At 38.9% G+C, this 26,529-nt stretch overlaps 1 protein-coding gene across 1 annotated transcript in view; it reads left to right on the forward strand.

The window, feature by feature from the left end:
* Nucleotides 1-26,529, forward strand: part of LOC124798976 — a 91,503-nt gene that overhangs the window by 25,957 nt on the left and 39,017 nt on the right. Inside the window, exon 3 of the mRNA XM_047262511.1 lies at nt 5,284-5,488. Coding sequence (XP_047118467.1) covers nt 5,284-5,488 — 205 coding nt within the window. The remainder of the gene's footprint in view (nt 1-5,283; nt 5,489-26,529) is intronic.

Here is a 26,529-nt window from a genome sequence, read left to right on the forward strand (position 1 = left end):
TAGGAGGATGGGTTACTGGTAATAGGATGAAGTTGTTGGCTTACAACAGCACAGACTCTGTCTCTGGTGGCACATAACCATCTACAATGAGGCAGCTTGGGTATTTGGGCTTATGGACTTTAGGAAGCATGTAAAAATTAGGAATATGAGGAGTGGTGGGCTTGAGAATGGAGATAGACTCACGGGAGATGTTCAGGGATGGGCCAAGAAATCTGAAGAGGGAATGGAGATCCAGCTGGATTTTTGGAATGGTGTCACCTTGGCAGGACTTGTAGGTAGATGTATCTGACAGATGGTTGAGTCCCTCCACCAGGTCATTCCTACAGCTCAGAAGCACAGGTGTGTAGCCTTTGTTGGCAGTAGAATTGTTAGATCAGGACTGTAAGATCAGAATCAGTTCTTAGGTGGTGGATCGTGGATTTTCCTGTGGATGTAAGGTGGTTTTACATGTTGAGTGATTTGGAGATTGATAGCTCAGCAAAGTTTGAGTTTAGGAAATCCCGGAAAGTTAACGGAGGGCGATTTGGGGCAATGGGTGTGAATCATGGTTAGATGGAAGTGTGAAGCGAGTCAGGTTGTGTTCAATATTGGTTATGGATTGGCTCTAATTGGTAGGACTGGTGGCAAAAAAGGTCTGCACTGTAGGGAGTAGGAGAAGGAGAGAAGGTATTTAACAAAGCCAGTTTAACTAACTTTGGGAGTAGGGCAAAAGGTAAAGTGTCAGGGAAGAGCTAATACTTCTGTGGGATTGCATTTTCTAAAGGACACGTTCAAGGCTGTGTTTCAGATCTGTTTCAATATGGGATGGTGGCAGGAGGGAGTTTCTGAGTGTGTGGTAAATGTAGTGAAGGTCTGTGAGGCATGGTTTGGCAGCTATGTCGGGATGTGAAGAACATAATTGCAAGACCTCATTCACTTTGTGTTCCTTGTGAGAGTGTCAACAAGCATGACATAAAACGACAGTGTTTCATCACATTAGCATGTCAGGTGGAAAGCAAGACATCAGCACTTTGCGTGAACTGGGTAGCTAGCATAACCAGAAGCTTAGTGAAGCAATATGAGTGGGAAGTATCGCATCACCTTGTTATGTGAAGAAAGAAGCCACATCACTAATGCAAGGAGGCATACTGAATATTGTTAAGGACCAGTCTGTTGGTATAACAAATGTATTAAGCAAACAGGGCACAATATGAATTGCTGATATATTCATATTAGCAAAGTCTATGTGGTCATTACAATTGATGTTTGGTCAACACCAGCAGATATTTCACATCATAAATACTCCAGCATTTGAGTTCAGTGGAGGGTTGGTCAGAAGGATCGATGGTGTACAGGATGTGCACACTCAATTCCCTGATATGGTATTAATGCTGGGCATAAGTCTGTTGTAGATTTCCTGCTTGTACTCAACACCTCCAACAGCCACCAGAGAGATGTCTTCCTCTCTGTAAGCAGCAGTCACAAGTTTGACGCTGCCAACAGCTTCCAATGCAGATGGGAAGGCCTGTGAGTCTTCCATGTCAACTTGGGCCGGGACAACATTGTTCTGATACTTCAGCAGAGCCACGGGGCCTACCTGCATGGCAGGCCAGGATTGCCACACTTCTCGACCACATGACAACTGTCATTGACGTTCAGAGAGAAGAGAGCCACAGCTATGTGAGGGGATCGAGGACCTCCTAGGCTGGTGTGTGCTACATACAAACATGCCACCTTCTTCGAGTGCAGAGGGTGGAGACGCAACACCCACTTCCTGAGTAGCTGCTGAGCGCTCACAGTGCACCCGGACAAGCAGCAGCACAGGACCATCGTAGTATCCCTAAAGGAGAGATGTATTTGCTGAAATAAATGGTTTAAATTCACTCTTCTTTTACTGTGCCCACCAATGTACACAGGTTACAACCACCTCCTCTTCCTTGAGGAACCAGCAAGTGGTGAACTGGGAGAGTGCCTCCTGACATACCATCCATCTGCCACGTCTCCCAATAGTAACCACCTGCAAAAGTGGTGTCCAGAAATGTTTCTTCTGTCACCTACTGCACTGGCAACGAGAGCCTGTATGAGTGTATCAAACCAGAGCCAAGCAGCAGTAGTAGCAGTTGTGGGGTGAGTTGCTGAATAACTTTCTTGCTCACACAAATATTTGTTTTGGTTGTGATCATGTCCAGATTAGGACACAGTCATTTGAAAGTAACTTTGGTGAAGTATAGTGAACCAGCTAACATGTCTGAGTTTAAGGGGAACTGTAGGGAAGTGTACTTAGTACCAGGAGCATGTAAGATGTGTAACCTGTCTGACCATAGTGTGCCTTGTGATAGATATGCTCCTATGCGATTGCAGCCTTTCTTGGCATATTCAACTGATGAATTCTTCTTGCATTATCAGCCGAGTGGTGGCTTCATCTTGTCACACTGTTTCAATGAGTTTCATACCCATCATCTTCTGGCAAAGTGTCAGACTGCTGTTTCCTTATCCCGACACCTTAGCAAGAAAGCTAGTCTGCTGAGCAGTTTTCCCTTCTTGATTTGTAGATTCTGCAGCATCTTGTAGCTGCACTGGACATCCTCCCCGTAGAGGTGTGATATATGCAAATGCAGTCTTTCTCGGCGTATTCCACTGATGAATTCTTCTTGGGTTATCTGCCGAGTGGTGGCTTCACCTTGTCACAACGTTTCAATGAGTTTTGTACCCATCATCTACTGGCAAAGTTTTGGGATGAGTTTCATACCCATCACCTTTTGGTGATACATCCCGACACTTTGCCAGAAGATGATGGGTACCAAACTCATTGAAACGTTGTGACAAGATGACTCCACCACTCAGCTGATAACCCAAGAAGAATTTATCAGTGGAATACACTGAGAAAGACTGCAATCGCATATATCACACCTCTATGGGGAGGATGTCCAGCCCAGCTACAAGATGCTGTAGAATCTACAAATCAAGAAGGGAAAGCTGCTCAGCAGACTAGCCTTCTTGCTAAGGTGTTGGGATAAGGCACAGCATCCCGACACTTCGCCAGAAGATGATGTGTACAAAACTCATTGAAATGTTGCAACAAGATGACGCCACCACTTGGCTGATAACCCAAGAAGAATTCGTCAGATATGTTCCTGTCATGTGTTCAGCATGTGGGAATTATGGTGATTCGAAAGAGGATTAATAAGTCTCATTGGTTGGCAATGAGACAGAGTAATAAGTATTTTTATGTGTTTTATGTAGCAAGTAGAGCCTATTTTGAGAAGGAAATAGCACAAATATGGCACAAATGCAAGCAGCTCCTACCACAGGTACAATTTCAGCTCTAATGGGGCGGGTCAAGTTATTGCAGGAGCAGAATGAGCAGATGGCTCAATAATTGTGAAATTTAACAGTCTATTTGATACAGCCAGGGTCTGAAATGTCTAAAGCAGTAGTATCAGTTCCATAGATTCTACAGCCGCTGACTTTATTCCCACTTTTTCTGGCAAAACATCAGAGGATGACACTATTTTTATACAGGACATGTTATCCACAGCTAGCTTGTGGAACTGGTCTGACCAGACATAATTGCAGATGGCCAAATTGAGCTTGTTGGGTGCGGCTAAGATGTACGTTGTGTACCACGAAGTTTTGGCTAAGGTTACTATGTTTACAGAATTGGCAGACGGGGTAAGGCATTTGTACAGAAAACAGAATAGAGCATGGTTCTTTTGTGAAAAATTGAGTGATTTGAAGCCGACCTTGGAGTATATCAGCTTTGGATCTGGAGAAATGTAGGAACATGCAAGGCAATACTGATGCTACAATTTATCTTAAATGATAGGGTGAAGAAAGGCAGACACATGTTTGTAGCATTTGTAGATTTAGTGAAAGCCTTTGACAGTGTGGACCAGACTACACTCTTTGAAATTCTGAATGTAGCGGAGATAAAATATGATGACTGAAAGGTTATTTCCAATTTGTACATAAACCAGACCACAGTCGTAATAGTCAAAGGATATGAAAGAAATGTTGTAGTTGAGAGGGGAGTAACCTATCCCCAATTTTGTTCAGTCTGTGCTCTGAGTGAACTGTGAAGGAAACCAAGGAGAAATTTGAAAAGGGAATCAAAGGTTAGAGAAAAGAAATAGAAACTTAGAGGTTTGCCAATGACATAGTGATTCTATCAAAGACAGCAAAGCACTTGCAAGAGCAACTGAATGAAATGGATAGTGTATTGAAAAGTTATTATAAGATGAACATAAAAATAAAACAAGGGTAATGGAATTGCAGTCAAAGATGAACACCAGTATAAATAAAAGAAAGGTAACAGAATGTAGTTAAAGCAAATAAGGTAATGCTGGGTGGATTAGATTTGTAAATGAGACACTAAATGTTGTAGATGTGTTTTTTTATTTGTGGAGCAAACTAACTGATGATGACCAAAGTGGTTGAGATGTAAATTACAGACTGGGAAAATGCAGACTACTAATAGCATGAAAATAATTTCTAAGAAAGAGGGATTTGTTTGCATCTAATATAAATTTAATTGCTAGAAAGTCTTTTCTGAAGGAATTTGTCTGGAATATAATATTATAGAGATGTGAAATGTGGATGATAAACAGTTCAGACAAGAGGACAGTGTAGAAGTTTTTGTAATGTGGTGCTATCAGGAATGCTGATGATTAGGTAAGGAGATAGAATAACAGATGAGAAGGCAGTGCATCAAATTGTGGAAAATAGTAAGTTATGGCACAACTTTACCAAAAGAAGGGAGCAGTTGATAGGACACATCCTAAGGCAAAAGGAACTGGTCAGTTTGTTAATGGAAGGAAGTATGTAAGGTAAAAATTGTAGAGGGAGATGGAGACCTGAGTACAATAAACAGATTCAAATAGATTTAGGTTGCAGTAGCTATGCAGCTACACACAGATAAAAAGGCTTGTACAGAGGAGACTAGCATGGAGATCTGTATCAAACCAGTCTCCAGACTGTAGATCACAGCTATAACATGTTTCCTTATACATTTTGCAACCGTCATGGCAGAAAATCCATTGTGGCTGCTTATTTGAAGTATCATATATGTATCCTCTTCAGTGTTTTTAATAACAAATTCAAGGGATGAAATCTTCTGCTTAGTAGAAAAATGTCACATTTATCTATGAAAACACTGCCAGTGGATGTTTCACAGTATTTATTTATATTGTAGACATGTTTTGGTTTACATGATAAATAAATTATGTAGAATATTGACAGTTTCTTTTTCTTCGATAAAAACTCAGGCAGATCTATATCAAGTTAATGACATCTCATTTGTTGTAGGACATAAAGGATGTATATTATGTTGTTCATACCTGTTCACAAAAAAGATGCCAAATACATCAAGTAGTGGTTCTTAAGAAGGGTACTGTGCAAGAACAAGATATGGAAGCAATACTTCAAACAATTAATGAGTCACAGTACTCATCACAACAGAGTAATGGCTGGCTGAATGAACGGCAGGTGTCATTTTCTGATATAATAAATGGTAAGTAAAGATCTTCACATGAGAAATGCAATAACTAAAAAAACTTGATTGCTTTAGCATGCTCAGCAAACATATAAATACATCATACAAAATTATTTTGCTGAAAATATTTTTATTATGTTATTTAATTTTTTATCAGCTATACTATGTAATTACAGTACTAATTTACATCCTTAAAACATTGATAATTTCATAGTCCATACATAGATCAAACATAATTCCCCACCCAAAAATAAAATACAAATTACAATTGAAGTTTAACTTTCAAACCACTGTAGAAATAACATCACTTGTCAAAATGATGTCAAATTGCAATGGAATATCATTGGAGAAGGGGGAAAATGTATGGCAGAAGAAAAATAAATAGTTGCTGCTAAATGTAGCAATATATGGCACTGTAAGCATCATAATTTAGTAGTGGTTAACTACAAATGGCAAATGAATCATACAACAATGCCTAAGGTGTACATTTGATGTTAAAAAACTGTAGTATTCAGTGTGCATGGGTATACTGGTGCGATACTGTTAGTTGCAGAAGCCCATCCACCACAGGAAGGTCATATCACATCGGATGGAAAAAATCGGTTTTTCATTTTCCTGAGGCCAATAACTGCATAAAAAGCATCAATCAAAGTCAAATCGGATTATTCATTTGTGTGTGACTGCTGCAAAACATGTTCAATACACTGCCCATCATTGTCCGCAACAAGTTGAAATTGAGAAACAGCATGTTCCGCAACTGACTGAAGTGTTTCCAGTGTCACAATCAGTATGTGTTGCACAATGCATGCCTCCTTCATTGCAGCTAAGTTTACAGTCAGACCAATGAACACATCTTTCAGATAGCTCCACAGCCAGAAGTCACATGGATTAAGATCAGGTGATCTGGACTGCCAGGCTGTAGAGAAATTGCAGCTGATAATTGTAGCATTTCCAAAACGGCACTTTAGCTGCTGCTTAACTGGATTTTCAGTGTGCTGAGGTGCGCCATTTTGCATAAAAATGATCCCGTCCAGACATCCATGCCGCTGGAGAGCTGGAATGACACGGTTTTGTAAAAGACGCTCATAGCATTTACCAGTGACGATACAGGTAACAGGCCCAGAAGCACCTGTCTCTTCAAAAAAATATGACCCTATGATAAATGGTGCCATGAACTCACGCCACTCAGTGACCTTTTCATGATGAAGTGGTACTAGTTGATTTGCTTGTGGATTTTACATTGCCCATATTGGACAATTCTATGTATTGACACATCCTGTCAGATGAAAGTGGGCTTTGCCTGTCCACAAAATCTTCCACGGCCAATCATTTCCCATTTCCATGCGAACAAGGAATTATAAAGCAAAGGTTTCTCTTGCTGGCACATGGGTAATTTTGAATGGATACCAAAGAAGGTTGTTTCATAGGATTTTATGCACCTTGCTCACAGCTATGTCCAGTGTTCGGGCAATTCTACTTGCACTACACATTTGAACGCAACCACCCTTCACCTCCAGCATTGCTGTGGCCACTGTTTGCAATGATGTCAAATCAATTCATTTCATCCCTCTACCAGGTTGCACACCAAAAGAACTCATCTTTTCAAATTTCCAAATTACTTTTTTAAAATACTTCAGTGTCTGGAACTTCTGCAGAGTGACATGTGCACAGTCATCATTCTTGTAATACAGCTTTACAAGCAGAGTGCAAGTCATGGTGGACATCACATATGCAAAAGGAAGAAATGCTGTGAACCCAGCATGTTAATACCAACTTCAGAGGGTCATGCACATGACAGGTGTTTTCAAAAATGTGTGTGAAATCTTATGGGACTTAACTGCTAAGGTCATCAGTCTCTACGGGTGTTTTTATTTACATATTCTGTCACATACAGCGCTATCTATTCATCAATTTTGACACTATTTTTTTCCTCTGCCATACATTTTACCCCTTCTTCAATAATACTCCATTGTAAATTTGACTTCATTCTGACCAGTGGTGTTATTTCTACAGAATTTTGAATGTTTAACTTTAATTATAATCATTTTGTACTTTATTCACAAGAAGTATTGGGTTAGTCAGAGGCATTTAAATGAACATCTGTGACTTCATGTGAGCCATGATCTTTGTGTATCTGTGAACTCACTGTGAACTCATGTGAGCCATGATCTTTGTGTGTATTCACATTTATGTGCCAGTGACATTGTTTTGCTCTTTCTCACTGGATGTTGACTTGACTGCTTGTCTGCTTGCCAGTGTGAGTCTGCTATTGTGTCATGTCATGTATCATTTTATGTTCATTGTACAGTATGTCATGTAGAAACCAATATAGCGTAGTACGTGAGTTTCCTTTAACCTGAATTGGTCTGATTAAGTGTACAGTAATACACTTACCAGTGGTCTCAATAGAAGTAGTTTACTGGCATTATCGATATGGACTAGAACACTTGAAAGTGTTTTGGCCCAGATTCTCTGATACTTATACTCCCAGATTCATATGTAAACAGGTATTCAGATAACAGTCAGTTAAAATGTGTTATAATTTAAAGTCCAGGGTAATTTAAAGATACTGCCTACAGGAACATTAAAGAGACCTTTGGAGAAAAGAGAGCCACTTGTATGAATATCAAGAGCTCAGATGGAAACCCAGTTTTAAGCAAAGAAGGGAAAGCAGAAAGGTGGAAGGAGTATATAGACGGTCTATACAAGGGTGATGTACTTGAGGACAATATTATAGAAATGGAAGAGGATGTAGATGAAGATGAAATGGGAGATACAATACTGCGTGAAGAGTTTGACAGAGCACTGAAAGACCTGAGCCGAAACAAGGCCCCGGGAGTAGACAACATTCCATTAGAACTACTGACGGCCTTGAGAGACAATCCTGACAAAACTCTACCATCTGGTGAGAAAGATGTATGACACAGGCAAAATACCCTCAGACTTCAAGAAGAATATAATAATTCCAATCCCAAAGAAAGCAGGTGTTGGCAGATGCAAAAATTACCGAACTATCAGCTTAATAAGTCACAGCTGCAAAATACTAAAGCGAATTCTTTACAGATGAATGGAAAAACTGGTAGAAGCCGACCTCGGAGAAGATCAGTTTGGATTCCGTAGAAATGTTGGAACACATGAGGCAATACTGACCTTACGACTTATCTTAGAAGAAAGATTAAGTAAAGGCAAACCTACGTTTCTAGCATACGTAGACTTAGAGAAAGCTTTTGACAATGTTGACTGGAATACTCTCTTTCAAATTCTAAAGGTGGCAGGGGTAAAATACAGGGAGCAAAAGGCTATTTACAATTTGTACAGAAACCAGATGGCAGTTATAAGAGTTGAGGGGAATGAAAGGGAAGCAGTGGCTGGGAAGGGAGTGAGACAGGGTTGTAGCCTCTCCATGATGTTATTCAATCTGTATATTGAGCAAGCAATAAAGGAAACAAAAGAAAAGTTTGGAGTAGGCATTAAAATCCATGGAGAAGAAATAAAAACTTTGAGGTTTGCCGATGACATTGTAATTCTGTCAGAGACAGCAAAGGACTTGGAAGAGCAGTTGAACGGAATGGACAGTGTCTTGAAAGGAGGATATAAGATGAACATCAACAAAAGCGAAACGAGGATAATGGAATGTAGTCAAATTAAGTCGGGTGATGCTGAGGGAATTAGATTAGGAAATGAGACACTTAAAATAGTAAAGGAGTTTTGCTATTTGGGGAGCAAAATAACTGATGATGGTCGAAGTAGAGAGGATATAAAATGTAGACTGGCAATGGCAAGGAAAGTGTTTCTGAAGAAGAGAAATTTGTTAACATTGAGTATAGATTTGTATCAGGAAGTCATTTCTGAAAGTATCTGTATGGAGTGTAGCCATGCATGGAAGTAAAACATGGATGATAAATAGCTTGGACAAGAAGAGAATAGAAACTTTCGAAATGTGGTGCTACAGATGAATGCTGAAGATTAGATGGGTAGATCACATAACTAATGAGGAGGTATTCAATAGAAGTGGGGAGAAGAGGAGTTTGTGGCACAACTTGACTAAAAGAAGGGATCGGTTGGTAGGACATGTTCTGAGGCATCAAGGGATCACAAATTTAGCATTGGAGGGCAGTGTGGAGGGTAAAAATCGTAGAGGGAGACGAAGAGATGACTACACTAAGCAGATTCAGAAGGATGTAGGTTGCAGTAAGTACTGGGAGATGAAGAAGCTTGCACAGGATAGAGTAGCATGGAGAGCTGCAACAAACCAGTCTCAGGACTGAAGACCACAACAACAACAACAATTTAAAGTGTGGATATTGTTATTCAAAAGAAGAACTGTGTTTTTGGACAAAGAGGGAGACAAATTGACTAACATGCCAAAACTGAGAGGATGTGAAAACTATGGAAATTTGGCTTTTGCAATCAAGAATGTGCTTTTTCTCAAAGGATTAGCAAAATGTTTTTGTGAAGTAGTTGTAACTGAAGGTGACGAGGCAAAAATAATTCATATTATTGACCTATCTTTGTATTCACAGCTAAAAGAAACAGTTATGACACTGTACTTGTGACAGAAACAGAAATCATTGTTTTATGACTATGGTTTGGGAAGGAGAATACATCAGTATGTCTAGAAAAATATGATTCAGTGACAAGCTTTGTAAATCAAGTAGTAGAAAGTGGTCAAAACCATGTGGAACTAGTTTTGTGGTTAGTCTTGAATAGATTGGTTCATCATTGTTAGCAGGGTTACCATAAAAATACTGCTCAATGATTATGGGCATTGAATATTCATGAATTCCTTTTACAACAGATTTAATTAAAAACAAGCTTCATTATAGGGATGAAGAGATTGATACCAGCAGAGCTTTTAGAATGAAAAGTTGGAAAATTAAACAAAAATATTTTTGTCAAAATGGGATGTATTTTTATTCACAACCCATATTGTCAAATCATCTGGGACATCAATAACAAAGCAAGAAATAAGTTGTTTGCCATAAGCGCTAAAAGCCAGGGGATTTTAAAAGTAAGTTCTCTAACATTGATGTTGATGCTATTGGACAAAACAGGACCTCAGCTGCCTTCAGTGCAGTGTTTTTCAGTGGTTCTTTTAATAGAAGTAACTGGGTGCTTGTGTGCATCTCAAAGAAAATAAAAATTGGATGAAGAATATAGCAAACAATGTTAGCATGCATAAAATTGTGGCAAAAAATCAGACTGAAATTCCATTGTTATGATATGGAGAAGTTGATTTAACAATAGTTGGAAAAACTTGTTATGATCTGTCATCACAGTGAGAAATGTTGCCTGTGCTCCAGAACTGATAACAAATTTCTTGCCAGTGAGCAGGTTGATGGAACAAATAAATTCAATTAAGTTTCGTAGCATTCACTGTACTATTTTTAATAAGAATGAAGAATTAGTCACAACAGCAGATCTTAATAATGGTGTATGTGAACATTGACAGAAGAAATAATTTGGTGGGAATACTTAGTGCATCTAGTTTGCATAGAAGATTAGGTCACTGAAACACGAAGGATCTTATAAAAATTAAAGATGGGGCTATTGAAAGAATGGTGTGTGAAGATGGTAACATCATTATTAGCAAGCAGAACTGTGTGATATGTAATGAAGGCTAGCAAAGAAAACAGCCTTTTCTGTGTGAAGGCAGTAGAGCTACTAAATTACATGAAGTTATTTATGTATGCAGATCTCTGTGGATCAATGAAGTTATATCTCAGTATTTTCTCATTTTCAAACAGTGGATAATCCTGGATGGAGTAATGACAATGGTATAAAAATTATAGATTTGCTACCCACAATACAATGGAGATGCTGAAATGCAGAAGGATATAATGAAAAGACTGTCAAACAAGTAAGCTCTTGGCCAAAAAGGCTTTATCAGAATTAGACAACATGCACACACAAACTCACACAAATGCAACTCACACACACATATGACCCACACATATGACCCCAGTCTCTGACTGCCAAGGCCAGAATATGAGCAGCAGCACCTGATGGAAAAGAAGCAATCTTGGTGGTCTGGGTAAAGCAGGGGCTGGGGTGGGAAGGGGGAGGGATAGCAGGGTAGGATTGGGGGATGGTAAAGTGCTGCTTGTGGGAGCATACAGGGACAAGGTGGATAGAGGGTAGGGCAGCTAGGTACAGTCTGGAGGTTAGTCAATGGACAGGAGAGGGAGGGGGGCAGTAAAGGAGAGAAGTAAAAACAATATGGGTGTTTGTTGAATAGAGAGCTGTGTAATCCTGGAATGGGAGCAGGGAAGGGGATGGATGGGTGAAGGACAATGACTAATGAAACCTGAGGTCAGGAGGGTTACAGGAATGTAGGATATATTGTAGGGAAAGATCCCACCTGCACAATTCAGAAAAGCTGGTATTTCTAGAAATGATCCAGATGGCACAGGCTGTGAAACAGTCATTGAAATGAAGATTGTCATGTTAGGCAGAGTACCCAGCAATTGGGTGGTGCAGCTGGTTTTTGGCCATAGTTTGTCGGTGGTCATTCTTGCAGACAGACAACTTGTTGGCTGCCATGCCCACATAGAATGCAGCTGGGTGATTGCAGCTTAGTTCGTAGATCTCATGACTGGTTTCACAGGTAGCCCTGCCATTGATGGGATAGGTGATGCTTGTGACCAGACTGGTGGTGGGAGGATGTATGGAACTGGTCTTGCACCTAGGACTATTAGAGGGATAGGAGCCATTAGGCAAGTGGCTGGGACCAGGGGTTGTGCAGGAATGGATGAGTATCTTGGGTAGGTTCTGTGAGTGGTAGAATACCATTGTGGGAGGGCTGGCAAGGGTAGTGGATAGGAGATTCCTCATTTGAGGGCATGACAGGAGGTGTCAAAACCCTGGCAGAGAATGTAATTCAAATGCTCTAGTCATAGTTGGTACTGAGTCACAAGGGGAATGCTCCTCTGTGGCCAAATGGTGGGACTTTGGGAGATGGTCGGTGATTGGAGAAATAGGACACAAGCAATCTGTTTTTGTACGGGGTTGCCTATGAAGGTCTCAGTGAGATCTTTAGTGTGTTTTGAGTAGGACTGCTCATCACTGCAGATGCGTCAGCCACAGATGGCTAGGCTGTATGGAAGGGACTTCTTGATATGGAGGTATTGCTGGTGGTTGGTAGGTCTGATATGGATGGAGCTACTGATGTCTCCATCTTTGAAGTGGAGTTCAACATCAAGGAAGGTGGCTTTTTGGGTTGAGGACGTCCAGGTGAAGCAAATGGGGTAGGAGATGTTGAGGTACTGGAGGAAAGTAGACAGGGTGTCCTCACCCTTGATCCAGATCATGAAGATATCAAGAATTGTCCTGAACCAGGTGAAGGGCTTGTGATTCTGGATGGATGGAAAGGATTCCTCTAGATGGCCCATGAATGGATTGGCATAGGATGGTGCCATCTGGGTGCCCACAGCTATTCCCTGGATTTGTTTGTAGATAATGCTTTCAGAGGAGAAGTAATTGTGTGGGTGAGGACATAGTTGGTCATGGTGACTAGGCAGGAGGGGAGGTTGTAGTTTTGAAATCCACTGGGCATTGGGAAAGGTAGTGTTCAATAGCAGCATTGCCATGAGCATTGGGGGGGGGGGGGGGATTAGTGTGAAGGGAAGTGGTATCAATAAAGAAGAGCAGAGCACTGTGTGGTAAGGGAACAGAAGCTATGGAGAGTCTGCGCAGGAAATGGTTGGCATCTTTCATATATAATGGGAGATTGCAGATAACAGACTGAAGGTGTTGGTCTACGGGAGCAGAGATTTTCTCAGTGGGACCACAGTAATCAGTCACAATGGAGCATCCTGCATGTTTGGGTTTATGGACCTTAGGAAGTATATGGAAGGTAGGAATATTGGGAGTTGTAAGGGTGAGGAGAGAGATGGACTCCAGGGAGAGGTTTGGGATGGACCTAAGGATTTCAGGAGACTGGAGATCCTGCTGGATTTCTGGAATGGGGTCACTGTGGCAAGGTTTGTAGGTGTGTGAATCTGACAACTGGCTGAGTCCTTCTGCCAGGTAATCTTTGTGATTAAAAAAAATGGTAGTGGAGCCTTTGTTAGCAGGTAAGATTATAAGGTCAGAATCACTTTTAAGGTGATGGATTGCAGTTTTTTCTGTGGAGGTAAGGTTAGCTTGCATGTTGAAGGATTTGAGGAATGATGGTAAAGAAAGTTTCGGGATTAAGAAATTCTTGAAAGTTTGGGGGGCAGTGGAGGTGGATCACGGTTAGATGGAGGAGTGAACCGTGTCAGGTGGGTTTCAGCGTTGGTCTTTGGTAGAGTCTGCTACCTACTGCAGTCCAGTCACAAGCATCACCTATCTCATCAATTGCAGGGCTATCTGTGAAACTAGTCATGTGATCTACAACCTAAGGTGTAGCCACTGTAGTGCTTTCTACATGGGAATGTCAAACAACAAGCTGTCTGTCCACATACATTATCACCGAGGAACTATGGCCAAGAAACAGTTAGATCACCCACTTGCTGAACATGCTGCCCAACACAATGCTATTCATTTCAGTGACTGTTTTACAGCCTGTGCCATCTGAATCCTTCCTAGCAACACCAGCTTTTCTGAACTGTGCTGGTGAGAACTCTCTATGTAGTATATCCTATGTTCCCGTAACCCTCCTGACCTCAACCTTCATTAGACAGTGTCCTTTACCCACCTATCCCCTTCTCTGTTCCCATTCCAGCACTACACAGCCTTTTATTCCACCATAGCTCTCTCAGCCTTTTTACTTCTCTCCTTTACCATCACCCCCCCCCCCTTCCCCCTACACCATCTGTCTAACCTCCTGACCGCACCTAGCTGCCCTACCCTCTCTCAACCTCGTCCCTGTATGCTCCCACAGGCAGCATTTTACCATCCCCCACCCCTTATCTGATATCCCTTCCCCTCCCCCATCACCTCAGCCTCCTCCTTATCCCCTTGACCCAAATTGCTTCTCCCAAAATGCACTGCTCCTCACAGTCTAGCCACAGCAGACAGGGATTGTGGTTATGTGTGTGTGAGTTGCATTTGTGTGTGTGTGTGTGTGTGTGTGTATTGTCTAATTCTAATGAAGGCCTTTTTGGCCAAAAGTTTCCTTTTTTCACAGTCTTTTTTATTATGCCTATCTGTGACTCAGCATCTCCACTATATGGTGAGTAGCAATCTATCCTTTTCGTAATATTGTCATTATTTTCTCAGTTTGGAAGATGATTATGTGAAATGGGACTTTTGCATTTTATTTATTTATTTCTTAAAGACAAAGGATGAAACTTGTGAAAAATTTCAAGCATTAAAAAATGGCAGAAAATCAGCAATAAATGAAAGATCAAAATAGTGAGAACAAATAAAGCAAAGTATTTTGTTGTGTGTGTTTTGACAATATGTTGAAAAAGCATGGGACTATACATCAGCTCACTAATAGCTATACACCAGAACAAAATGGTTCAGCAGAATGGCTGAACAGAACTGTGGTAGAAAAGGCAAGACAAATACTATTTAATGGTAAACTTGATAAAAGATTTGGAGCTGAAGCTATTAATACTGCAGTATATTCAAGCAGTAGGTCAATAACTTCAAGTTTAGGGAATAAGTCATTCTATAAATTGTCGGCTAGCAAGAAACCAAATATTAGTCATCTGGTGTCACTGGAAGCAAGGTCATGATGCATATTCCCAAAGTTAAGAAAGCAAAATTGGGTAAGAAGGCAAAGGAAATGATCTTAATGATGTATACCAATATCACAAGAGGTTACAGGCTTTACGATACTGAAGCAATTGATGTAGGGGTAAGCAGATATGTGACTATAATGGAAAACATCAATGACGTAGAAGTTGATTTAAAGAATCATGAAGAAATCATAATTTCAGTAAGGGAAGATGAAGGAAAAAGAAGTCTGATCCTATATCAAGAGGCAACTTACATGATGCATCAGTCAGTCAGAGGAAGAAACTGTTAATCTGAAACTTATTTCACAAGAAGATGAAGTGAAAGGGATTAATAGATCACAACAGCAGTTCAAACCAAATAGGAGATCTGATGATTATGAGAGTTATTTTTCTGCAAGCCAGATGGAGGACCCAGCAATTGTGGAAGGGGCCATTTCCAGACTGGAGATCAAGAGGTACAAGCTTTTGAAGACAACAATGCTTGTGAAGGGTTAGCTCTTCCAGGAAGTACTAGTGTTGCACAGTGTAAATGAGTGTTTAAGGAACTAATGAACAGCAGAGGTGAAGTGCAGATACATGCCAGATTAGTGCCAAGAGGAATCACTAAGAAACCTTCTCACCTGTGGCTAGGCATACTGCACTTAGACTTCTAAAGGCTTTATCTGTTAAATGAGATTTAAACGTCACACAACCTGATGTGAATAGAGCTTTTTTAAATGGTACTCTCAAGGAGGGAACTTTTGTAAAGCAATGTGGAAGTTTTAATCATTTTGAAGATAAACAAACATTTTTAAATTTAGTTAGAGCTGTGTATGATTAAAACGATCATGCACAGTGTAGAATCAAAGGCTTAACAACATTTAAACATGTTTGTGTTACAAATGGTCTAGACTAGCAACTTGTTAGTTTTTGAAACATAAGGATAAAAAGATTTACTTGCTATGAGAGCTTTGTATGGTGATGAGTTTTATATTTTCTCAAATAACACATGTGAGACTGAATTTTTGAAACATAAGTCAAGTTTGGAATTCAAAAAAAGGGTTTAGGAGTACCTAAAAATTGTTCAGGGTTGGAAATGAAATAAGATATGACTAATGGTTATGAGAATGTTAAGTCAAGAGAAGTGTACTGATCAGCTGTTGGAAAGATTCACTATGACAGACTGTAAAACTGTAAAATCTCCTACTAAAACTAAACTTGATACTTTAAGTGGAAGACCTTATTAGGTTGGTAATATTCTTTATCAAGCCTTAGTTGGTAGGTCAAAGTATTTCTCTGTATGTATAAGGCCAGATATTTCTTGCAGTGTGAGCTATTTAAGCCAGTTTTAATAGTTCATTTTCTAACAAGCATTTGAAGTGTACTAAGAGAATTTTGAGATATTTGAAGAATATCTAACATTATGAAACTAAGGTTTATAGTCTAACATTCACAAAAGGAGATTTAGGATTACATGGATTTGTATATGCAGAATGGGCCGATTATTCCTTGGTCATGAAGTCATATACTGGCTTTATTTTTAAATTGTGTGATTCTGCAATGTCATGGCAAAGTGCTATGCAGAACAGTGTTGCTCTTTCTAGCACAGAGGCTGAACATATGGTGCATTGTGAGCCTTGTCACTAGTTTGCAACTTTATTTAATGATAATCAGACTGCATTAAATTTGTCTGTTGATCCTTCAAATCATGTTGATATTAGACAACATTATATAAAGGACATTGTGTCTAACAAAGTTGTAAAGACAGTGTATTTACAAACAAGTGATATGCCAGCAGACATAATGACAAAAAGAAAATAATTATGAATTTATAAGCTTTATGGACCAGGATTTTTTTTAAGAAAATCATTTTAATTTTTCGAAGTGGGTGTGTTTAGTTTAATCAAAAGCATTCAAATGAACTTCTGTGGACACATATGAGCCATGATCTTTGTATATGTCTGCTTTCATATAGCAGGCCCCTTGATTTTCTCATTCTCACTACATGTCCACATGATTGCTTGTCTGCTTTCCAGTGTATACCTGCTATTGTGTCATGTCTTGTCATATATTATGTTGCGTTCATCATAACAGCACATCATGTAGGACTGAGTGCAGTGTAATGTGTGAGTTTTCTTTAATCTGAAGTGGTCTAATAAGTTGTACAGTAATATACTTGCCAAAAAGGAACACAATTAGACTATTATTAGTAAATAGCTTAACAATACCTCACTGTTTATTTAACATGAGTTAAAAGTCAGTTTCTAAGTTTAAAGAGACATATACTAGAGACAATGGAAAAGACTCTGCTGTATTATTTTATTCAAAGACCTTTTTATTGGCCTGTTTCTGTATTGCAGACAGCAACCTAACACAGTAGTTTGATGTCTCTACATACATGGCAATGAAAGTAGCTGCAGAATGCAACTGACATATAACATTGGAAGAAGCACTTTGAATTGAAATTACAACCCCACAAAAGCTTCATATGAAACTAGAATGCAGCATTGGGTGTCTAGACGCCAGGCCATTAGCTTATTTATGAGTGGGGAGGGGGGGGGGGGGGGTGACAATTTGAAACCTCACAGTATTTATCTATTTTTGAGTTGTACATTATATGTGTGTGCATATATGTTCCTTATTTTATTTATTTCTTTTTCCAGTGATCCATGTTGTGACAGTATCACAGGAGGAATGTGTCAGAAATCTATGGTAGCACATATAAACGAAACAAAAGGATTTCATATTACAGTAAACTGTAACTTAGCTTCTACTACAGAAAATCAATTTTGAGAGATAAAATGTCTGCACGTGATGAAAATTGAATATTTGTGACTTCAAGAAAGCACTCACCACTTGCTGTACATATCCACCAGCCAGAACTTCATTTGTAGGGGGCAGTAGGTACATTACTAGGTTACTCATGTAATACTGAATCTTGAAATTTTGTCAGGAGACTTTCACAGGATAGTTGATGTTTATCAGCATGTGGCAGGTTTTCTGCATTTATCTGATACTGCTGCATGACTCAAAGAAATCTGTGACCATTTGTAGACACTCTTTATCCCCTGTTAATCCTTTGTAGACTGATTATATTTCCCAGTACCTTACCAGTAAAGAGATGTCTCACATCTGCTTCACCTGTGACTGAGTGTATGTGATCATTCCAGTTGATGCCCCCACAAATTATTATACTCAGGTTTTTATATGAAATGATTGATTCCAAATGTGACTCACTGATGTAGTAGTCATAGGACTCTAGTTTTCTGTATTGTCTGCACTTTATGATGCTTAAAATTGTACATTTATGACCATTTAAAGCAAACTACAACCATTGCACCCTTTGAAGTCTTATCATTATTTACCTGGATAGTTGTGCACTTTTTCTCAGATCGTACATCACTACAGATAACAGCAACATGTGCAAAAAGTCGGGGGCTATATTAATATTTTCTGCCTGGTTTTTATTAAACAGCATGAACAACAAGACTCCTAATACATTCCTTGGGGCATGTCTGAAAATACTTTATGTCAATGGGTTTTCATCTGAGAGTGATGAAATACTGCATCCACTTTATAGCATTGATCCATGGTTTTTAGAATGTCATATGAGAAAATTGTATCTCATTTTAAGTGGTTTGTTAGTGTTCTTATCTTCCTTTCCAGCATTAGTCTCAGGAAGACCACAACTGCCAGACATGGGGGTGGGGGCGGGTGCTAAGACAGTGCAGGCATAGTGTTCTGCAGTGCAGTTTTCTTCCATCTGTGGTAGATTAGATTGCTGCACACTGTAGTGTAACACTGCATTTCTGCAGCTGACTATGTGATGGGAGCTTAGCTCTTGTAATAACACCCTGGCAGGAACAAACTTCCAACCCAGCCATTAATGGCATTCCATTGGCACCGTGCATTTGTTGAGCACAGTCTCCATCCCAGTTGCCAGTCAGATGTGTAGCAAGGGAACTACAGATTCATCAGGCAGCATCATTAACAAGGCAAAGCCACTGGTCCGTGCCCTATCAGGTGACCTCGATGGTTCTGGGCTTCATGCTGGTACCACTCAATGGGTGCTATTGCCTTACTCTCCAATCATCCTTCAAGGAGTGAAGTTTCTCTGGTCATCAGAGTGCATAGATGCATTCATTCAGTTGAAAGGATTGTTATCAACTGGACCTATGTTGGATTTTCTGAATTCTGAAAGGGAATTTATGCTGTTGTGTGACTTAGGCAGTAATATGCTCAGCTGTGTGTTAAAACAGGAAGTGTATGGGGCAGAACATCTATTTGCTTATGCCTAACTACAGTGAAATAGCGTAGAAAATGACTACTCTGCATTGGAGAAAGAGATCTTGAGTCTCACATATGGCATAACATACTTTCAACGTCATTTGGGTGGGAGAAAATTTAAAGTCAAAGCAGGTCATGCATCACTGAGATGACTCTTAGGTCTGAAACCTGCTTCAAACAGGTTAATGCACCACGTACTAAAACTCATTGAATTTGATTTTGAGGTACTCATTAATCTGCTGAGTCCCACAGGAATAGGGGTGATGTGAGCTTGAAGGTGTGTGCAAAACAACACACAGTCTCCACCACAGCAGAGTGGCAGGAAGTGCAAGCAGCTGACACAAACTATTTGCAAAGCAACCACAATGCATTTTGCACAATGGAGAACTGTGAAAGCAAACAAACCTTTGGCCTTTTATTGTGATAGCAGCTACATAGAGAAATGAAGTATTAAACAATCATGTATTAGCAAAAAATTCAGATCGTAGAACAGCAGACCAATGTGTAGCTGTAAAATATTGGTGACAAGCACATAAGCAGGATGTAGAACAGTATTTAAAGAACTGTGTATTGCATGTACAACAAGCCTACATTTACATCCATACTTTGCAAACCACTATGAAGTGCACAGTGAGAGTAGATCCCATTGTACCAATTATTATGGTTGTATCCCATTCCTTTCACATAAGGAGCATAGGAAGAATGATTGTTTAAATGTTTCTGTACATGCAATAATTAATCTAATCTTGTCCTTATGATCCCAATGGGAGCAATATGTAGGGTGTTGTAGAATGTTCACTGAGTTTTCATTTAGATCTGTGTCTTGGAAACTTTGCAAGTAGGCATTCTTGTGATGGTTTATGTCTATTTTCAAGTGTTTTTCAGCATCCTTGCGATACTCTTCTATGGATCAAACAAACCTGTGACCATTCCTGTGGCCCTTCTCTGCATACATTCAATATCCGCTGTTAGACCTCTTCAGTATGAGTCCTACACACTTGAACAGTATTCCAGGATGGGTCACATGAGTGATTTGCAAGTGATCTCCTTTGTAGACTGGTAGCATTTCCCCAGTATTCAGCCTAGAGCCAAATTAAAATATTGGTGGTGAACACTTACGTGGAGGCTGCTGGAGGCCAGCAACATGTTTGAGATGATCAGTTTCATTAACTTTGCAGAAGTTCGGATCAAGGGATATTAACTTGAATTCAATGTTATAGAAAGGGAAGAGGACACAGATAAATGTAAGATGAGACATTTCTGTGAGAAGAATTTGACATATCACTGAAAGGCATAAGTTGAAACAAGACACTAAGAAGATCACTGAAAGGCATAAGTTGAAACAAGACCCTAAGAACTACTCATAGCCTTGGGAGAGCCAACTTTCATTCCAGTGAGCAAAATGTGTGAAAGAGGCAAAATACTCTCAAACTTTAAGAAGAATATAATAACTCCAATTCTGAAACAAGCAGCAGGTGCTGACAGGTGCGAATATTACTGAACTGTAAGTTTAACAGGTCATCGTCACAAAATACTAAAATGATTTCTTTACAGAATAATGGAAAAACTGGTAGAAACCAAACTTGGAGAAGATCAGTTTGGACTTCAGGCAAATGTAGAAACATGAGGGGCAGTACTGACCCTATGACATACCTTAGAAGGCAGGTTAAGGAAAGGCAAACCTACATTTATAGCATTTTTAGACTTAAAGAAAGCTTTTGACAATGTTGACTGAAATATTCTCTTTGAAGTTCTGAAGGTAGCAGGGGTAAAGTTCTGAAGGTAGCAGAGGTAAAATACAGGTAGTAAAAAGCTATTTGCAGCTGATACAGAAACCAGACACCAGTTATAAGAGTTGAGGGGTATGAGAGGAACGAGAAGGGAGTGAGAAAGGTTTGTAGCTTTACATGATCTTATTCAATTTGTACACTGAGAAAACAGTAAAGAAACCAAAGAAAAATTTGGAGTTGGAATTAAAGTCCAGGGAGAAGAGATGAAAACTTTGAGTTGTGCTGGAGACATTGTAATTCTGTCAGAGACAGCAAAAGACTTAGGAGAGCTGTTGAACAGTATGGACAGAAACTTTTAAAATGTGGTGTAACAGAAGAATGTTGAAGATTAGGTGGGTAGACCACATAGCTAATGAGGGATACTGAATAGAATTGGGGAGAAAAGAAATTTGTGATTTGTGTCACAACTTGACTGGAAGGAGGAACCTGTTGGTAGGACATTTTCTGAGACATCAAGTGATCACCAGTTTAGTACTGGAGGGAAGAGGTGTGTATGTGTGTGTGTGGGGGGGGGGGGGGGGGCATAAAAATCATAGAGGCAGATCAGGAGATAAATATTGTAAGCAGATTCAGAAGGATGTAAGTTGCAGTAGTTATTTTTGCACAGGATAGAGTAGGGTACAAAGATGCATCGAACAAGTCTTCAAATTGAAGACCCCAACAGGAAAAGCTCCTTTTAGGCAGACACTGACAAAGAATTGTTATATGTTCATAGTAAAGCTTTTTTTCCATTCTATTAGAAATGATAGCTATTCTGAATCAACAAGCTGAGACTGTGGCACAAACCATGGTTAAAAATTAGTTGTTAATGTTCGGTACTCCAGAAATGTGATTATGGGTCAAGACACTAAGTTCATGACATAGCTGACAAAGCAACTTTATCGTTTGTTGTGACTTTGTAAATTAAGAACAAGTACCTTACAGCCGCAAGCAAATGGAAGAATAAAATGGGTTCCCAGGATGACGGGGAAGAAGTTGAGTCACTATGTCAATAGTTATCACAGTGACTGGGATACAGTATTGCATGTAGTTTTTGCATACAGTTCAAGTAGTAGAGCCTTTGTTTAGCTTTCATGTAGAACATTCTCTGTTTGAACTGAAAAAAGAAGTCTTAGTTTCAGAAGCGCCATAATATGTTTGGTCTGGATACTCTGAATTAGATATTGATCATGTATGTCTTTTTATTTAAACTTGTGTCTTTCAATTGAAAATGCATCTCAAGCATATTTCAATGTCATTAGTTGGCAAACCATGTTTATTATAAGCAATATGGAAGCCTCTCTCTGGCAAAATCCATAAAGCTGAAACATGAAGTTGCTAGTTTCTTATGTGAGAAGTAGAAGTAAACTATGACATCATAAAACTGTCAATAAGTATTTTCACCATCACTTAATACCATGGATCTGAACATCATTCCCCTAGACAACATTAACACAGTGCTCAAAGCCATAAACAAAATCTTATTGTTTATTGCAGAAACCAATGTAGAACTGGTTCTCTACTCTGATGTTTCTCATTATCTTCGATACACATTTACATATCAGTTTGTCTTGATGAAGAAATGCAAAGACATCATCAACAATTTGTGTAACAACTGGACATAGGGAGTGGCAGTGTCAGAACCACCTCTACATTGAGCCAGTTGGTGATTACTATGAACACAAGGGTGCCCATGCCTGGGGGCAGGGCGTGGTTGTGGCCCCATATAGCTTACAAGCACACAAAAAATATAGTATAGTCAGATGTTTTTATTTCAAGAAAATGATTTACAAGTCAGTATTACATAGGTTTTTCACTTGATCATAACTAGAAGGTTTTTATGGCTACTTATAAGTCACCATTCATCTTCCAAAATGTTAAAAATACTCCATACCTCCAGGTCTAGCCCACCCCCACCACCTTTCTATCCCAATGGTGCCCATACAGTAGTTTGTAGGGGGTGCCAAGACCCAGGGTATGAGGTATTTTTAATATTTGGAAAATGAGTGGTGGCTTGTAAGTAGTTAGAAACCTGTGTAATACCAACTTTTAAATCATTTTCTTGAAAGAAAAACATCTGACTACACAACATTTTTTTTCCTTTCCATGAGTGCTATGTGTTTTGCTGCATGGTGTGTTGGAGCACCAGTGTTACTGACAATAGGCCTAAGAGGAAACTCTTTCATGTGGATCTTCAGAAGGCAAAATAATTTAAGGGGAACAGCACAATAATGTTAATACTCTTGATAGTCTCTTGTGACAAGGAACTTTTTTTCAGGAAGTAGTTTGGCATTCTCTCAACCCATTTTGTCGGGTCAGCACTGAGTCTGTAATACACTCAATTGTATAGTAAACACTGCATCTTTGAATGTACTCCTGCCTGTCCAACATAAGATTCACACTAATTTATATCTTCAGGCTGATTGTTGTCACCACATGGCTCAACATGACTGGATACTTCATAACTTGGTTCATAGGATCGACCATCATCTGAAAGTTTGTCACTTTGACATCATCTTTTGCCAGAATTTTTATAGCAAGAGAAAGATTAGACACACATTGCACTATCAGCCCACTGTGAATCAGATGGATGATGGAAATGTAGAAAGATACTCAAGTCTATGAACTTTCTCCTTTACGTATATTGCATTTCCAGTGGGACTGATCACATGATGCAGAGTGGGTTATTCAACCACCACCTAAGATCAGAAGAATAATCTTAGTTTGCGTGATGTGGATGTGTACCGTATCCCTTGCATTTGTGGCTTTTTTATACGATGATCAGACCAGACCATCAGGACTATGGAGGACCATTGTATTGAGCATGAGCATCACTCATGCTTACAGCTGGTGAGAAAATTTGTTACTGCAGAACATTGCACTAGTCGCCCTATGGAATATTACAGCATGGAGGTTCTGCCGTGCATGTTATTGAAGGAGTGTTATTAAGAAAACAACTGAGGCCAAATTAGCAAGTGACCTTCCGAATACAGACTGAGTATTATGCTTAAATTATACTTGTAATTTTACTCTCTCCCTGGTTAAACAAAAGAGGGGCCAAGCAGCTTCCTCACACAGTATTCTCTTTCTGCATTATGCCTTGAAAATGATAGGATGTGCACCTTATGAAATATCATTGGTTGTTGCAAATGTCACCAGGCTGCATTCGTTAAGTTGTTTGAATGTTTTATATTTTGGGAGAAACTCAGATTTATACATATTAACTGAAGCTGTAAAAAATACACTAGATTCTTCCAAAATGTTAAAAGACTCAAACAGTGTGTTACAAAATTGGATGAATGCCTGGTGCAAGGTTCTCATAGTGCCAGTATCAGTTGTTGAAAGCTTCTTTACTTTTCATTAAAGAGGTATTATCATAAGATTGACTGTAGTACTCCTTAATATCTATGCCATTGACTTTAAAACCTGCTCAAGCCTTGAAACACATGTTTAGCTTTGGTCAGGTATAAATGTTAAAAATGTCTCATAGTGATGTGTTCCTCTAAACATTTGAAAATTACAGTAACTGATCAACATATCCTTATAATATTTCGCTGTTTCTAAGAATAATCTTGAATATGCAACTTTTTTAGTTGTTTCTCACTGAATGGGTAGTGTAACTTTTCAGCAAGTAAATAAGCCATGACTTATGAAGCATTCCTGGTATCTATTCATCATATCAAGACAGTTTTTGTGGTACACTAACTATTAAAATTATGTAGTTGACATGTTGTAATTAATCTATTGCCAATTTATATCTACAAAGGCATAAACAAAAATCTCATTCAGAACTAAGACTCTACTTGGGTAATGCCATGCTAAAACAAAAATGTGACTTTCCATGGCTAATATTATGTCTCCATATATAACACACAACAATTACAATATATCTCTATGTATTTCTTAAAGTGTGCATAGTTAAATTTACAATTGAAATTTATGTGGTGTTCATGAAATTGTCCACAAAATTTAGCATGAAAATCATGACTAAACATGTCTGATATAATTAGTATATTCAGATAATTCTGTTTTAGCATTCAGATTCCATGAAATATACATTGATAACAATACACTGTCTAATTAATTACTTCACAATTAAACCGTTACTTTGGCCCTAATATGATTTTGGCGTCATTATACTGAATTCTATTGTTATTACTACTGATCTTTTGTATATTACTCTTAAGAGGATGGTTTCAGTCTGTGTTTACATTTGGTTTAACATATCTTGGGTTTGTTGTACAGTCTTTCTATAAACTGAGCAGAACTGAATATTATATACTTAGTTTCATTATAAGATAATTACTGTAGTTTTCATAGATACCAAAAGCAAGTAATGATACAATGTAAACATCTGCATGTATATGACTTTGCATAAAGACTAAGTGATAGTATGAAAACCTCTGACGTATAGGATATCATTCTCTGCATTTTATACTATCCTATACTGCTACCTTACAGCCTTAATCTAGGGTTGAATGTAATCACATAGACTTCTTAATTTGAGAGATAACTTCATTGGAAACTCACTTGTTAGTTAGATGCACAATTTACTCACAAATCATTGATGAAAGGTAGTTGCTGAGTACACTTCTACAGTTTGCATGGTTCAACAAGTGATGGCTTAAAAAGCCATTTTATAGGTTCTGGTTTGTATGAAATGAGGTATCCAATAAACTAGCTTTCAGTGAAGTTGTACTCACTGCAGATGGCTAAAACTATGTTAAATATTGCTTTATAAGTTTTAGCAATTTTGTCAACTGCAGTGCCACTTTTATTTTATTGTATAATTTTCTGGTTTGCACCTAAAGGGTGCAGACTCGATAGCCTGCACATAAATGCAGTCCAGCTAACTCTTTGATGCAAAAAGCAAAGAATAATATTGCTTTTTGAACCAAATTATTATTCTGAGAAGCAGTATCTATTGTTAAATGGTCTTTGTGCTACCTGCAATGTAGTCTTACAATCTCAGTGATAACCAATAGACCACAACTCAGCAGTGGATGTTAGTGTGTCGGATTATAATTTCAGTAACTGTTTGTTTGATGTGCTAACTGCATTCTGATGCCATTCTTCAACATTAACTATATTGTTGTATACAGCAATCACTTTCATTGTTTTACAGTTTCACTCACAATTAGCATCTGTTAATGATGCCCTGACAATGTAGAAGTTTCATCATTAATTGGGTCACTGGTGCTCTCAATACACAATTGTATAGTGGCAGTTTTCAGTCTTCAGTAAAGCTGCTCCATGTAATCAAAATTTGATCTGAAAATTTCTCACATTGAAAGTGCATGTCGCTGTGCAAAATAAAGATATATATTTTCTTATTTGTTATTATAAATTACAA

The sequence above is a fragment of the Schistocerca piceifrons genome, chromosome 5 (genome assembly GCF_021461385.2).
Source record: "Schistocerca piceifrons isolate TAMUIC-IGC-003096 chromosome 5, iqSchPice1.1, whole genome shotgun sequence".
Lineage (NCBI taxonomy): Eukaryota > Metazoa > Arthropoda > Insecta > Orthoptera > Acrididae > Schistocerca > Schistocerca piceifrons.